A 14,866-nucleotide genomic window follows, 5' to 3' on the forward strand; every position below is an offset into this window, starting at 1 on the left:
CACACACTCACACACGCACACACACACACACACACACACACACACACATGCACCCACGCTCTGCTCAACACCAGCAATGAGAAACAAGTCGACAGTTACACAGCAGGCAATATCCCTTGCCTTCAGCCTGGCTGCGTGTTTCGGATGCATCTGGTTAGTAAAAGCTGACAGAGGGCCGGCCATGCCTCAGAGGACAGCAGAATGAGGAATTTCGGCGTTCCTCCGCATCACCCTTGAGATGCAGGAAACACAGGAGTGTCCTGTGGCTCCAACAAACACACACACGTGCGCACACACACAACCCGTGATGCTTCTCCTAAGATGCCCTGTCACCAGGAATGGAAATGGAGAGCAGCAAACACATCCGTTATCTAAATGTTAACTCCAGGTCCCTTCTTGTTGTCACAGCCGGACGAGGTTAGCCAACACAGGTAGGAGCTTTGCTTCGGGCCTCCATCAAGCTGCAACCCTCCCAGGAGGAAGAGAAACAAGAAAAGTGCTTCAGCCCACACTAATGAGTTCTAGATATTTTTTAAAATATATTAAAATATAAAATATTTTAAATATATTTTTTTTTACAGATGTATGTAGTCTGTAGTTCTTTTATGTAGGTAGTTTTAATTGTTTGGTTGGTTTGTTTTAACTTTTTCTGCAGCTGGCCAAGGGGAATCATTTCTTGGTTGACAAAAAAACTCAATAGTCTCTTCCTCCCAGTCGTCCACAATGCTGTCCAGTTTATCAGCGTCCACTCCTGCTCTGAGCTCGAGGCGGAGGTCCTTCTGTTCCAGATTGGTCTGCTGCTCTGTTTCCTTGTTCAGAGTATTATTCCTTCAACAGCGCCCCTCCGTCGTCATGTCTTTGGACATTCATACAAAATCCCAAACGGCGTACTATGTTGTTATCCCAGTCTGTGAGTTCACATTGCGTTATGTCGTAGGAGAAGCACGTGTGCAGAAACAGAAGGAGCTTCACATACACACATACTCAGACATGCACACACACACACAGAGCGTTGCCCTCCCTTTGCTGGCTCCTCCAATCCCATCTCACCCTGAGCTGTAACTACTCTGCTGCTACCTCTGTATTAGAGGTACAGAGGTGGGATCACATTGTCTGCTCATTATCATTTATACTTAAGGAGAGACGTCACTGATTCATCACTATACTTGTGAGTCAGTAAACCTGGTAGAAAGTGTGTTTTAATACTTTGGGGCGAGGAAGAAGTTGAGTGTTGTTGACCTGATATGTACAGAAGGTCATGTTCACATGCTTCAGCCCCCTTAAAGCTGCTGTCCTGCGTGCTGCTGATTAATCACAGCATCATGACATGTCTTTGGCTTCAGCCCAGAAGAGATGTGTGAGGCATGTAATGCCTCAGCACTTCTGCGGGAGCTCCTTTGGACGGGATAGATGGCGTACGGGGGGTGAGTTGGTGGAAGGAGCCGGGTGGAGACAAGTGAACAGTTGCGTGGACAGACTTTCGACTCTGAATGCAGAAGTCAGATGCAGTGCGGGCGGTATTTACGCTCTGACGGCTGCGGGATCTGGGAGCCGGATATATTTAGCCGCCTAGAGATATCACGCCGAGATGAGATTTCAAAGTGAAGTACCTGTTTGAAGATGCATGGCATTCCACAAGGGTGGGCAGGGGCTGCTGGGTATAAATCTAGCACCCCTGCACCTGGTGTGAAGACAGGGAGGTAGAGTGACACTTTAGATTTAGGATGACTTACAGACAAGACGTTCATGTGTAAACTACACACTCATCCATATAAATTTACACACTTCCTTTGAATGGAAAAACTCAAGACACTTCACTTTGTAGCTCCTTCACATCTGCAGTGTGCATGTAACATTTCCTCCTGTGTCTGTCTCCTTCTGTTCAGTCTAATTCTCCTGGATGTCCTCAGTGTCATCCATCATGGTCGGATCCTGGCTGGAGGAGATCCTCATCTTATTCTGTCATTTCTCAAAATGTTAAATCTGAGAACTTGTGAAAGCTAATCTAATCCTCTTGGTTTACACTACTGTGTAGGATGTGCTGTAAGATTAGATCTTCTTTGCCTTATAAATACAGGTGTGATTTTATTTCATTAATGGCCTTCCACAGTCCCCTTTAAAAAAAGAAACCCTTCATATGACTTCATGATCGTCCCAAAATACAATCTTTATTCGTTGTGTCTCTGAGACTTTAAATGCTCTCTTCCCATCCATCCATTCCTCCATCAGGAGAACAGAGGAGTGATTCTCGTGGACCCCCTCTTTGGGAGGAATCTGCTCGGCTGCAGATTAGTTTTTTAGGAATCTGCAAGGTCAACGACACTTTGGGCAGCTGTGTTAAACAGGTTGGCACAGTGTATGTGTCCGTCTGTGTGTGTCTGTTTGTGATCAGCTAGCTTTGTAAAGCCAGCACACACTTAATGCCTTTCCCCTGAGCCTGCGACTCATTAATCAAATATTCATACATCCCCTGTAAATACAAGGAGAACACAGTCAACCCTCAGAGCTCTGCGTGCCCCCCAGCACAAACGCTCTTTCATGTGTCAGACAAAAATCCCCAAATATCCCATCTTGTTCTTCCAAACTTGGAGAATGTCGCTGCTCTTTCTTGCATACTTGATGCTCCCGCTCTGTCCACATAGCCTGTCGACCGTCTGCTAACAGAAAAAGAGACATGGACGGGGCTCCGAGATCAGACAAGGGATCTAAATGATGCCTTTATGTGGTTTTTCTTTGCTTCTCCATGGTGCAGAAGAAGACAGACGAGGGATTCTTCTCCCTCTGTCTGTCCTTCCTCACCCTTGCCCCGGATCACTTACTGAAGGGACAGTTCCCTCCTTTAAGAAGCAAGGCTCATCATAATACAAGAATTTATATTGTACAGGAAAACAGTCGGGCATAGCTCAAACTAAGGGGGCAACACACAGATTATCCATGGTAACAGAGCTCTGCACACAAGGATATTTTCTTTTCCTCCACGGAAGAACACAATTGCCGGCAGTGTCGCTGGGTCACATATTTTCCGGTCCTTGGTTAATGGGCTGTAGAGGTGGTTAGCACGTACGATTAGTTTTAATCTACAACAATTGACTGGGAGAGAAAAGGATTGAATACAATTCAACACACCACTGAGGTTTGTATCTGGCAGAGAAAATGAAACAAACATTTTTTTTGCATTCCTCACGAGTCCCTTCAAGTTCTCCAAAAGGACCAAAAAAAAAAAAAGAAAAAAAAGAAAAGTGACTCTGACTTTATTCAACGTCTTTAATCTGGCAGTGTTAGAAAATGATTCCACAGTACATGTTTCTGTTAATCTGTGTCGTTATGAAGGAACACAAAAAAACAGAACACAGTTAAAAATAAATATAGCTTTAGAAGATTAGCATGACTCACTTAATGCTACATGGAGAAAAAAAAGAAGCTCTACAGTACATTTCAATTCCCTGAATCTTAAGGAATTTATGTAAAGGGTCATTTTTGAGAGATATTGCTTCGTGAGATCTCGTTTCAGCACCGTTCACTTTGCACTGTGACGCTTCACTGACTCAAAATGTATGCCACTTGACAAAAGGCGGTATGGCAATCAAAGACATTGTTACACAACACTCATATTATTGCATAGAAGAGAGAGAGGAGAGTTCAGGGAAAAGGAAACCTTGACTATTCTAAACAAAGTGTCCCTCAAAGCTGGTAACTCGTGTGCTTCTCCTTTTGAGGACAAATGAAGACTTGATCTTGTTCGATGAAATGTTTTTGGCTGAGAAGTCACGAGGAGTTACCGAGGTCAATCTTTAAAAAGTGATTGGCCCTTCATAATGACCAGGTATGCTTTTACAATACTGCTCTTAGCTGAACACTAACCGTAAAACTGTAGCCGTGTAAGGACTGCAAAGCGGGGGACACTTGTTGTAGTTTCTCCTTCTCAACGAAAGTTGTTGTTGCGAGTTGAAAATCAGTATGAAAGTGCTACGACAGACTTCAGCTGCAAAATAATCAGACAGCAAGATCTGGTGTGTGATTTCAGTCACTATGAAAAGTTGTCTTTAAAAAGATATTAAATAACAGTGATGTTGTAAAATGAAAAGTGTCCTCTAAATGTTCGTCTTCATGTCCCAAGGTTTCCTCACAACGTGTTCAGGAGGCCTGCATTGCTAATCAACTGAAGTCTAAAAAGTTTGGGAGAAAAAGTGCGGGGCAACAGCTAAAGTTTCCAGGGTCGATACTGTTTTTAAAAAAAAAAAAAGAAGGAAAAGTTGGATAACCTTCAGTGTCCCAACAGGCTCAGACTCAAGGTTTCGGCTGTGGAGCGCTTTGATTCATTAGAAGAAGTTTCCTGTCAGTAGTTCTGAAGAGTGCTGTCAAAGCAGCACAAAGTCCCCGGCAGTGGTCACCGTCCTCCGCGGGTCACGGATGAAGGGCCACTCTCTCTTCTCCGGGGTCAGGCCGGCCGACAGGTCGTAATCTTTGCCGTGACCTTGTACGAAAGTGAACGCTGGGTATTTTTCCTTGGCTGACGGCTGCAGCACCTGGAGCAGGAACAGAACGGTGTGCAAGCTTTACACCAGGTTGAATGTTCAGAAACAATTTGAATTTCATCACATCGTCTAACGGGGCCTTCTTCTTCCGTCTATGTGCTCTCCAATGTTGCAACAAAACTAATTAATTAAGAATAAATTCAATGTGATCAATTTTCAGCACATTACTTTAATATAATCTATGGAGTCTTTTTATCGTGGAAAGGAAAGGTTGAAGGAGGAAAGACTCTTACTTCCTTAAACCATCGACCCAGCATGTCGACTGGTTCCAGAGGCAAAGGAATAAGTGAGATTCATGGCTAAATGCTGCCACCTAGTGGTCGACTTTTATCATACTGAATTCCCATTTACAGGTAGGAAAACTGAACTAACTTGGCTTCATAACATAATTACTGGGAAAAGTTGGCAGCATTGCACAAAGTTTTATGGAGTATTTTATTAAGGCATTACTTTTGATTTTTTTCGTACCTTGGACAACTCGTTCTTGATTCTCTCAAAGTCCTGAACACTTTGAGAGTAGAAACCGATGGTGCAGCTTGGGTCCATCTTGCTGAAAGGCATCTTCTTTGGTGAGGGGCAGTGATATGACTTCAGAGAGGAGAGAGACAGAATACATGAGCAAATATTAATCAAGCTGAAGGGTCAGATAATGTGCAGCACCTGCAGGGCGTACGAACATGCACTCCGCGGCGGTGTCAAACCGCGAATGAGATGTATTCTGCATCATTTGATGAATGAAATCCTATTTATCTGCTGTCACAGCATAAATTTACACTTCCTGTGTGTTGTCACATTGTATACCACTGCATGCAAAAGCATAAAACAAAGTTGCTACACAGATCTTGGCGCTGTTTTTTTTATGTATGGGTCGTGAAATATTCACGCTCACCGTACCTGATCCAGTATTTGCCGTATTTCTCTAACGTGGCAGCTCCACACATCTGAACAGCAAATAAATCAGCAGATAGAGACTCTGTAATTGGGCTGAGGGCTACTCTAAGATTCATACCCTTAAGTACTAACAGACACTATTAAATTCACATTACTGGGGCAGCCAGTCAGCTCGCCTGTGTAATTTCACATTACCTGGAGAGGGAAATCGCTGGTGCTGACATCCACAAAAGACTGACAGTAATGAGGGTCCATGTAAATCAAGCTGTCATCTGCAAGGACAAAACAAAAGACAAGTTATTCAAAAACATCAGATTATTACAAAAACGCACTTCCCTCCAATTTCTATGCAGAGCAGCTCAAAGTCACCCGCTCGGCCTATTGTTAGGCTGCTGTGCGTCAAATATGCCTCCCAGAAGGTTGCTGCTTTTTAATATCCACCAGGGTGGATTACATTCTGCATAATCAGATGCGTTTGTTCTCTACATGCACAGGAAAAGAGGCTGTCATTTAATTTTTGTGGGTGGGAATTACTTTTACAAACACGCAATTATATTGGAGCATTTACATGTGATAAATGCGGCGAGGAGCTGCGCCCTGGCAGGGAGAATGTATTGCTTGTCATTTAGACATCATCCACCACTGTATTTCAAATTGGTAAAAATGTAAATGTGTAAATATTGACTGCCAAGATGTACAACTGAAGGTTCCTCCTGGCTCCTGAAGGTGATGAAGAGTGGCTCACTTTGGGGCCAGGATGAAATTTAATGCATGCCTCCTATGGAAATCAATTACTGCACACAACTTGGGAGGTTTACTGGTGATAAATGGGCGAGGCTTTGATGGGTCAGAGAGAATAAAGTAAGCCCTGCTTCACTTGCTTCCCAGCTCCACTCCTCTCCGTTTTCCTCACGCAAACATGAATACATTAACTTACTTTGTCTCTCCTCATTAGAAGGATGCATTATGCAAAATAATCTGCTATTCACATCAACCTCTCTCTCTCTGTTTCTTTCTCTGTTTTGCATAAAGCTAACACTAACCTTGAAATCCCACAAAGTAGCACGCCTGTTTGGGCTTTCCTCCGATGATGCCAATGCAGTACTCGAGACTCAGTATGCTCTGAAAGCAGGAAATACAAAGAAGACACTTTCATTTCTCATAAAAACAGATGTTTCAAACTCATGTTTCCCGACAGTGACTACTTCCTGTTTCCATTATGAAAGCAGCTCTTATGTGTGCCGGTGTGTACATGTATAAAGTTGTTAATAAACAGGTCAAAAGGTCATGCCCCTCTCACTTTGGTGAAGTGAAAATAGTCTGGGTTGGTCTTCTCCCCTCCCAGCCGCACAGGAATGAGGATGATGACAGCTCGGCTGGATGAAGGCACGGCCCGGTCGCTGTGCGGGGAAGCGGAGGTCTGCCCGGCTCCTGGTGCCCTGTGGCTATCGATGACATCAGCACTGTACACTGCAGAGGATCGATAAGTAAGAGGTCAGACAGAGGTCAATTTGTCTGAATCCATGTCTGCCCTCTTTGTATGTCAATCAGCCTTTTTTTTTTTCTTCTTCAGCAGCCTTTCAGTCCGTCTTTGTTGTTTATTGTTGGTGACATTTTTAAGAACTCCGAGTTGTTTACTGTCGTTTAATCTCTGGTCAACTCTTCTTGTTTTTTTTTAATAAAAAAAAGTAGACTTGACTAACTGCAAACAGTCCCACTCCTTTTAGTTTCACCTGGTGCAATAACAAGGGTGGTATTTTATTCTGTTTAAAGGTGTTCAGATTTTTTCGTTATGTCAGGACACATTTATTTCTTGAATCTGACATGAAACTTCGTCCTGAAATATTTCACAATGTGTCTCCGAAAAACAAAAAAAACATGTCAACTCTATTGTCACCAAATTGTGTAGTATTGTGTATTGAACAATACTGATAATAAGTGGGACTTCTTTAATTTCATGGGTTTATGTTTGTAAATGCATCCATCCCTCGGTGTGTAAAATGTTTAAATAACATCAGATGAGGCAGGACAGTGATGTCTCTCTGCACTTTGGCACACGTATTTAAAGAGCCTGATGTTATTTTTTATTCTGCCCTTCCTCATTTATATTCAGCGGTTCATGTTTAATGTGAATGTGGTTGAATGTTGTCTTTCTGTCTGTAGCTGTTCAGAAGCCCAGGACCGATTCCTCATCTTACACGACAAATCATCTTGATTGTTTTTCTAATTCAATCAGTTCCTCTTCATTTCCCTTTTGCTCTGTCTTTACCATTATTTCACTGTGTGTTCATCTGTCTAACTTATAAAGAGTAACCATTTCTTCTGGTCCGATGTCATACTGCTAAATAACACAACCAAAGGTTCAGACTGAAGATAAAACACAAAAGCAGCTAGTTGTTACATTGGTAAACATGGAATGATCATTTACTTAAACAAATCATGTATTGTTCATTTCTTTCAATGCAATAGTCAGAGTTGGGTTTTTATTTAAACTCCTCCTTTTCTCCCTGACTCTCTTGTCTGAAACACACAACACACCCGCAGGACACTGTGGCTCTCAGCTGCTTTTTTTCCAAAGACAAAGGTCTCAAACACCAAGTTATTGGGTTTAGGAGCAGTTTGCAGTGGGCTGTTCTGGGTTTTTATAGAGGATGTGTTTGTTGGGGAACAGACACACACAGAGTCCCTGTCAGCTCAGGAGTCTCCCAGCAGCAGAACGATGGAGGAAAAAGAAGGGTCAGTTTGGGCGATGTGCCCAGGATCCTGTTTTATCAACAGCAGGCTCATCTTTCATACCTGTGCAGTCCTGGGAGACGTAGGCAGTTAGACCCGCCAAGCCAGGGTCCATCGCCTCCTCGACAGCTTTCCTAAGAGAGAAACAGAGGAGAGAGAGAGAGAGAGGGAGGGAGCAAGCGAGAGAGAGAGAGAGAGAGAGAGTAAAGTGAGTTTGTGATTTCAACAGGCAGAGATGCTACAGAAGCAGCAGGCAGTATCCAGTCTGTCACCTTTAATCTAAACACACTGTTTATAGTGATTCTACATTAAGTTCAATATTTAAATGTTGAAGGACATTTTATGTGCACACTCTAACGAGGGAGATGTTGGAAACCTTGTCCCTGAACTTTATTTAAACTAATGTTAAATTCTTTGACATTAGACACAACAAGCGCTGGTAGTTATAAATGTTGGATTTAACACATTGTTCATTCAAATTATTTTATCAGTCAAAAAAACGTGTGATTAGTCATTTAACAAGAACCATTCTAACTGATTTGAGGTATGAGGTTCAACGTTTTATTGCTATACTCTTTGGACTTACTTGAGGATGTGTGCCACCACAGCGGGACCATACCAGTCCCCTGCCTGCTTCCCCATGGTCAGACCCAAGCGGACCAGCCGGTGGAGGCCTAGCTGAGCTGACGGGCTGTCTCCAAACCAGGACACCAGAGAGCGGTGGTACATCTCTTTCAAATGTTCATCTGCCTCCTCTGCAGATCCCAGAGCCTGGGCTTGGTGCAGGGATGGTGCTCCTTCATGGGAGGGCCTGTTGGGAGTTTGCAGAGACGCCTCCAGAGAGGCCACCAGACGCTTGGCTTTGGTGGTAGTCCAGGTCTCTGTGTCTAAAGGCTGGAGAGTCAGAGCCTGCGACCAGGTCCAGTCTGCAGGGGAATAAATCATGCACACAACATTACAGCTACGGGCAGCATCAGAGAGCAGTAAACACGCTCTTCAAGCACCCTGACGATATACACAGTATGGTTAATGGGAGTAACAACAAAGTATCTCGTGCTTTTTGGGCACATTTGGGAATAATTACACCACATGATGACGATATTAAGTAAGAAATCCCCGATCAAGACAACTAAAGGTGAGTCCATTCAAGTTTCACATTATAATGTTATACTGCGTACAAATAAGGACTGCTCTATTCATGCTCGTATTATAATCACTATTGTTTTGATTCATATTCAGATCACTCTTTGATTTTACAACATCACATGAAGTTATCAAAATCTGACACTCAGAACACTTTGAAGACTTTTTGAACTTTAATAATAGTGATATATATGAATATTTTATGTAACACAAAACGAGTGCGACACAGCCTGAAGCACAAGATAAGATAAGCTATCGTCACTGTACGAGTACAAGGAAATAGTGTTTGGGCTGTCCAGTAGGTGCCAAATCAAAAATCTACAAAACACTATAATCAAATGTACAAACATGCACATCTCTTCAAACGCATTGTAAAAAGAAGCCAAGACGGCACACTTCTAAGAACTTAACTTTGACTAAAGTCGTTACTTGTGGAGGAGAGAGTCAAGGAAATCTGTTGTGAAAATTAAAGAGATAGTAAACCTAAAGTCACATGACAATACAGGATAAAAAAAATAAACAATTCCTACATTAAAAAGCGGCCGTACATCTTGTAAAAGAAGAAGTAATAGAGTGGGACTTAGCTCATCATTCACTTCATCAAGCTCCTTGAAGAGCGTCAGCGCTGAGAACATAACGTCTTTGAGAAGTTGTGAAATTCAGCATTTTTTTGGACCCTGTGCACTTCATTAAGAGAAGAAGTGTCAGTGCGTTCAATTCTAAGTCTGAGTGTCCCAATATTTCACTTTAACGTGCCTCAGCCCTACAAACAGGGTGGGAGCTGCAGGCAGAGAGTGAGGGAGTGGCCCAGCTATAAAAGCAGCCAGATTGGAGTGTAGGGCATTAACAAAATGACCTTGGTATGAAGTGAATCCGAGTGAAATTGATCAATAAATATCCTTTAGTGACCATTAGGCATTTTATAGAAATATTTCATCAGTGACATCTTTTAGATTTGACAGAAGAACACGTTTTAAATATTGTTTTCTAAATGGCTGCATTAAACGGGCACTCTTCTCATTATGTCGAGCCATAAAAAGTAGGGCACTTTACAGACAATTGACCTGGCCAATAAATGGGGAATTCGCTCATTTGATGAAACTCCTTGCATCAACTAAATTTAACTTTCTAAAGGTGGGGAACGAGAAAATCTGTCACGAGTCAGTCGCAGTAGTTTCCAAAACGTCCACCATCACCTGACCCCATCAAACCTTTCTTTACCTCACGGTCAAATGGAGTGTTGAGCTCTGTTAAATATTACTGATGAAATCACGTTTTAGTCACAAACAGCAGTTCCAAAAATGAACTGAGTTAATTTAAGGACATCTTTTGAAACGTCTGCAGCATTAGCAGCCTCCCCTCTCAGACAAAGCTGGCTTCTTATTTAACATGGGCAGTTAAATAAGAAGCCATTCATACTGTTACAAAAGCCTGGGAAACAGACAAATCTGCAAGCTCACGCTGAACTGTGGCCAAGTTCCACCAAAAGTACGTAAGGAGCGACATTTTCAGGGTTTAAAGGCTCCTCTAGACTGTTATATCAGCGACCTGTGAAGGAAGGGCAACCAAGTGGGATTTACAGAGGTTTCACAACTTCTGTTCACTTTGAGAAACAACAAAAAAAAGTATTACAGCTGCATAAATGTTTTAATCTAATGCACTGTCTCCAGCTGTCGACACTTGGCATCTGATTTCGTGTCGAATTATTATTTTCACAGAGCATTGTTGGTACAAATTGTCCTTAGATGTGGATCTGAATGTGGCTGGTTGTCTGTCTCTACATGTCAGTGCTGTGATCATCAATGTATTAACGGTGTAGGTGGATGGATTGTGAAAATAATCTCGGTTTTATAAAGTGAAAGTGTAGTTTGAACAGGCTGGCCCACGACGACTGCCTATTCTTACTTGATTACATTAACCATTTCATTAAAATGAATTTCATTTGGAATTTAATGAAAAACAATAAATGTGACAAATAACATCTTTTAGAACTCCTATAAACCGTCTCAATTACTGCTAAAATATTACATTGATTTTTCAGTCTGTCTTATCGCTGTTTTTAATGAATCAATATCTAACTCAAAGACTACGTGCCCTCCTGTCCCTAGAAAAGTTCCTAAGCGGAAAATTTGCAACTTCTTGATCTAAAAATCACTTTGACAATCTGAACAGCATTCAAATTGATCTTTTTAGGGTTCCTTCCATCTCAAACAACGACTATAACTATGAGCTAAGAAAAGGTGCTTAATGTAACTCCAACTATTCCGTTTACCTCTTCCAAGCAAGTGCAGCACGAGAGCCTGAGCCAACATCATCTGCCCGGCTCTCAGCATGCAGCCCCAGCCGCAGTCCGAGGTCAGGCTGGAGCCGGGCAGTGTTGGGAACTCCTCCCTGTAGGTGAGCCATACACGGGATGTGAAATCTTTGCGGAAATCCTCAACGTTCCCCATCATGGAACCCTCTTCTGCAGTTTCATAGCAGGCCTCTGTCGGACTGTCGTCATCTGAGGAGAACATACGGCACGTGATCCACTCGAGAGTTTCCATTCGCATTTTTCTCTCCTATGTCCAACATGTGTTTGTGGTTACAGGTAATGCAGTCAGATAGTATTTTAATAACTGTTGATTATTGTGTTTTCTTAGCAAAGCCAGTCCGGGCAAGATTCCCATCTACTTATCCTTACTTTAAATTTTGAAGGATTAAAACAACAACTTTCATTCTCTGCAGATTGTGTGATTTGCTTTTCCTAAAATAGTATGTGTAACCTTCTGATAGTTTTAGCCTTTTTTCCTTGAAACTACGTAATGCAGCTGATCTTGGCAAGGTTTCCCTCGTGAAAAGGATTTCTGATCTGAATCAGACAAACAAGGATTAATTAAGGTAAAAAAGAAAAAAAATGCATAACTAAACTGTACCTTCAACCTTAAAGTGGTAACACTTTCCAAGGAGAAACACGGGGGAATTCCGACTGAATGAGGTCTTCGATTTCAGAGCCCAACCTAAGAGACACAATAAAAGACAATATTTCACTGCCAATGGCTGAAAGGAAACAAACCTCCACCTTTTCTTTTTAATACGCTGGGTCAGCCTCATGATCCCAATGTTTTACTGTAATAAAAAGCGCAGGAAATAGCCATTGAAGTAAACAGAAACACAGGAGAAATTTCACCTCAGTGACCTGAAAAAAAAACCCAATTCAGTGTGGACGGTATGACAAAGGACCTATTTTAAGAGCTGACTCAGCAGCGTGTGGTTGTCGTCTCATTGAGTTGATGCATGTTTTTTTCAAGCAGGCTCTTATTATTGTTGTTCACATGTGCAATATAAGATGAAGTAGTAAATCAGTCCTGAAAATAGGATAAAGGGGGAAAACAGCCCAGCAGTGAAGCATTAGAAACACAGAAGACAGAAGCCTGACTGGCTGCTGTGCTGTGTATTTGTATGAGTAAGAGCCTCGGGCAAGTAACTTACTGTACTTCACATTGTGCCACGCTGACATGAACTTTGTCTTCATTTTTTCCACCTCGTCGCTCCCTTTATTCTCCATTTAGGCCGGTAAGAGATGTAACCCATTCCCACACAGCTTAGAAACCCTGGAGCACACAGTAAACACAAAGAAAATCATACTTAACACCGTTAACAGGGTCAATAAAAATGTTATATTAAAAAAAAAAGATTGCTCTATGCGTTTACCTTGGTGATTCCAAGACAGTTATTTGTCCCGCTCACGCTCGCTCTTTAGCTCCGCACCAAAGACATACCGACACACTGTGTGATAAAAAGAGATAAAAGAAGCAAAACATAACACTGAGCTGCTGTCACTGCCAATGTTTACACTGGGGAAGGAGAAATGAAGTCATGTGATCTCGCGGTGTTTCCACCAGGAGTAGGGGAGGAGTCATGGCTCTGGAAGCTCGATTTAATATTAAAAGCAGCCCAGGCGGGCGGTGTTTAGACTAGAATATTTCCCAATATTTGGCATATACATTGTGCCTTTGTTTTGGTTATTCTATGTTACTAAAACAAGTGAATTCTTCTGTATTGCAGCAAGACGAAGAGTTAAAAAAAAAAAAAAACAGGAAACAAATGATGCTCTGACGGCTTCTTCACATCACTAATGATTAATTTTCACCTGCTCCTTTTGGCGTGTCTATTATAAACATGCTTTAAGAAGTTTCTCTTTATTTATATTTCTCTTATCAAACAACATTAAAACGTGTCGAGATTTAACTAATACAATTACAGTCATACATGTTAGAATTGAAAAGACAAGGTGTTTGCTGTCAAACACAATAATAATAATCATTGAATATTCATATTATAATAGATAGAAGAACGGTAATAGAAATAGAGTATAAGAAATACACTACATAAAAGATACACACGCTCTAAAATATAAAATGACATATGCATTTTTGTCATATTGTAACCACACTGACATTATGTGTTTATTATTCACAATGTAACGCTTACCACATGTATTGTATAACATATTTTTAAAATGTGGAATGAAAGTCTAGAGTAAAATGCTGTTGCAATGTATGTTAATTATGCCTACATAGCTAATATTAACTGTGTATACAGACAACTATTGAAATGAGATGCTGGTCTCATGTGGCAACACGTACTAGGCATGTTTTGATTGCACTTAATTCAACATGTGCTCAATAATACAGCAGCATTTTTTCTTATTTTTTCTTATTTCTTATTTTTAAACTACCATGAAAAATGTATTTTTCCCACTGAAAAAAGCAACAGATTTATCACAAAACAATTATTTAATTGTTAGAAAGTGTTCAAAAACAAAATCAGAACAGAAAAACAAATGACGACAAACAAAACTGACTGAAAAGAGCCTAACATAGATTTTACATCATCGACTCTAACATTTGCAAAGTCTAAACATTAAGATTAAGGTGTATTAAAACGATAAATACCTTAATGCAGGACTGTGTGCATTTAAAATATTGGGGTTTAAAACAAATTTGACAAGCATCTTATTTGGTGTAGGTGGGAGTGGTGCCTTTTAATTAAAAAAATGGTGCCCAGTTTTTAAGTAATTTACGGGTAATAACAATGCTGATAGAAATGTTTTCCCTGCTCCATGGTGTTTTCAACATTAATTAAATTTGAACAAATACACTACCACAGATGAATACCTTTAGTTTACGCTGTTCCGCTGTCTCTTGGACCTACTTTGTACAATAAAGTGGGTCTCTCTTTTTTTTATTGGGTGTGTTCTATTGCGCAGTAATACGATCGTTACGGTAATGATTCTCCCGTTTTCCCCGTTTTCCCTGTGGCCGCAGTGAGTGAGTGGAAAGCGGAGTCTTTGCCTGCAGCCCTGCCTGGGAATCCCGTTAAAAGCACACCAGCCGCGGCCGCTGCCATGGCTGAACGCCGCGCTTTCGCCCAAAAAATCAGCAGGTAAAGATTTCTCTATCCCTAAAAAAGGGAGCTTGTAGAAGAAGAGCACACGGAGGGCTGTGTCCTTTTTATACGGGTCGCCGTGGTAACCCAGTGAAGGAGGCCTGGCTGCTACATGCTAGCTGCTTGTTAGCCAC

General features: G+C 41.5%; 2 protein-coding genes and 1 long non-coding RNA gene across 17 annotated transcripts in view; 2 read left to right on the forward strand and 1 right to left on the reverse strand.

Moving 5' to 3' along the window:
- The window catches only part of LOC306828788, a 100,679-nt gene extending 93,825 nt beyond the window's left edge, over window positions 1-6,854 (forward strand). The window contains exon 8 of the long non-coding RNA XR_013779781.1: window positions 6,772-6,854. This is a non-coding gene — a long non-coding RNA (uncharacterized lncRNA). The remainder of the gene's footprint in view (window positions 1-6,771) is intronic.
- On the reverse strand, window positions 3,251-13,646 carry atg4c (autophagy related 4C, cysteine peptidase). Its single transcript, XM_079351442.1, has 11 exons — window positions 12,996-13,646; window positions 12,774-12,895; window positions 12,218-12,301; window positions 11,575-11,805; window positions 8,746-9,085; window positions 8,223-8,293; window positions 6,727-6,896; window positions 6,470-6,548; window positions 5,622-5,698; window positions 5,004-5,123; window positions 3,251-4,526 (listed from the first exon to the last, which is right to left on the reverse strand). Exons 2-11 carry the CDS (start codon window positions 12,847-12,849, stop codon window positions 4,359-4,361), a joined length of 1,416 nt encoding a protein of 471 aa, XP_079207568.1. The 5' UTR covers window positions 12,850-12,895; window positions 12,996-13,646; the 3' UTR covers window positions 3,251-4,358.
- A 902-nt stretch (window positions 13,647-14,548) lies between these two features.
- Window positions 14,549-14,866, forward strand: part of dock7 (dedicator of cytokinesis 7) — a 45,557-nt gene continuing 45,239 nt past the window's right edge. For all 15 annotated transcript variants that reach the window (XM_079351421.1, XM_079351410.1, XM_079351417.1 and 12 more), the window contains exon 1: window positions 14,549-14,729. In XM_079351421.1, coding sequence (XP_079207547.1) covers window positions 14,692-14,729 — 38 coding nt within the window. In that variant the 5' untranslated portion in view covers window positions 14,549-14,691. The remainder of the gene's footprint in view (window positions 14,730-14,866) is intronic.

The sequence above is a fragment of the Symphodus melops genome (assembly GCF_947650265.1).
Source record: "Symphodus melops genome assembly, chromosome: 8".
Lineage (NCBI taxonomy): Eukaryota > Metazoa > Chordata > Actinopteri > Labriformes > Labridae > Symphodus > Symphodus melops.

Coding starts and splice junctions, on each gene's coding strand:
- atg4c (XM_079351442.1), bottom strand. CDS start 12,849: ATGGAGAATAAAGGGAGCGACGAGGTGGAAAAAATGAAGACAAAGTTC. Junction 11,806..12,217: donor TTACCACTTTAAGGTTGAAG/GTACAGTTTAGT, acceptor TGTTCTCCTCAG/ATGACGACAGTCCGACAGAG. Junction 6,897..8,222: donor CGTCTCCCAGGACTGCACAG/GTATGAAAGATG, acceptor GATCCTCTGCAG/TGTACAGTGCTGATGTCATC.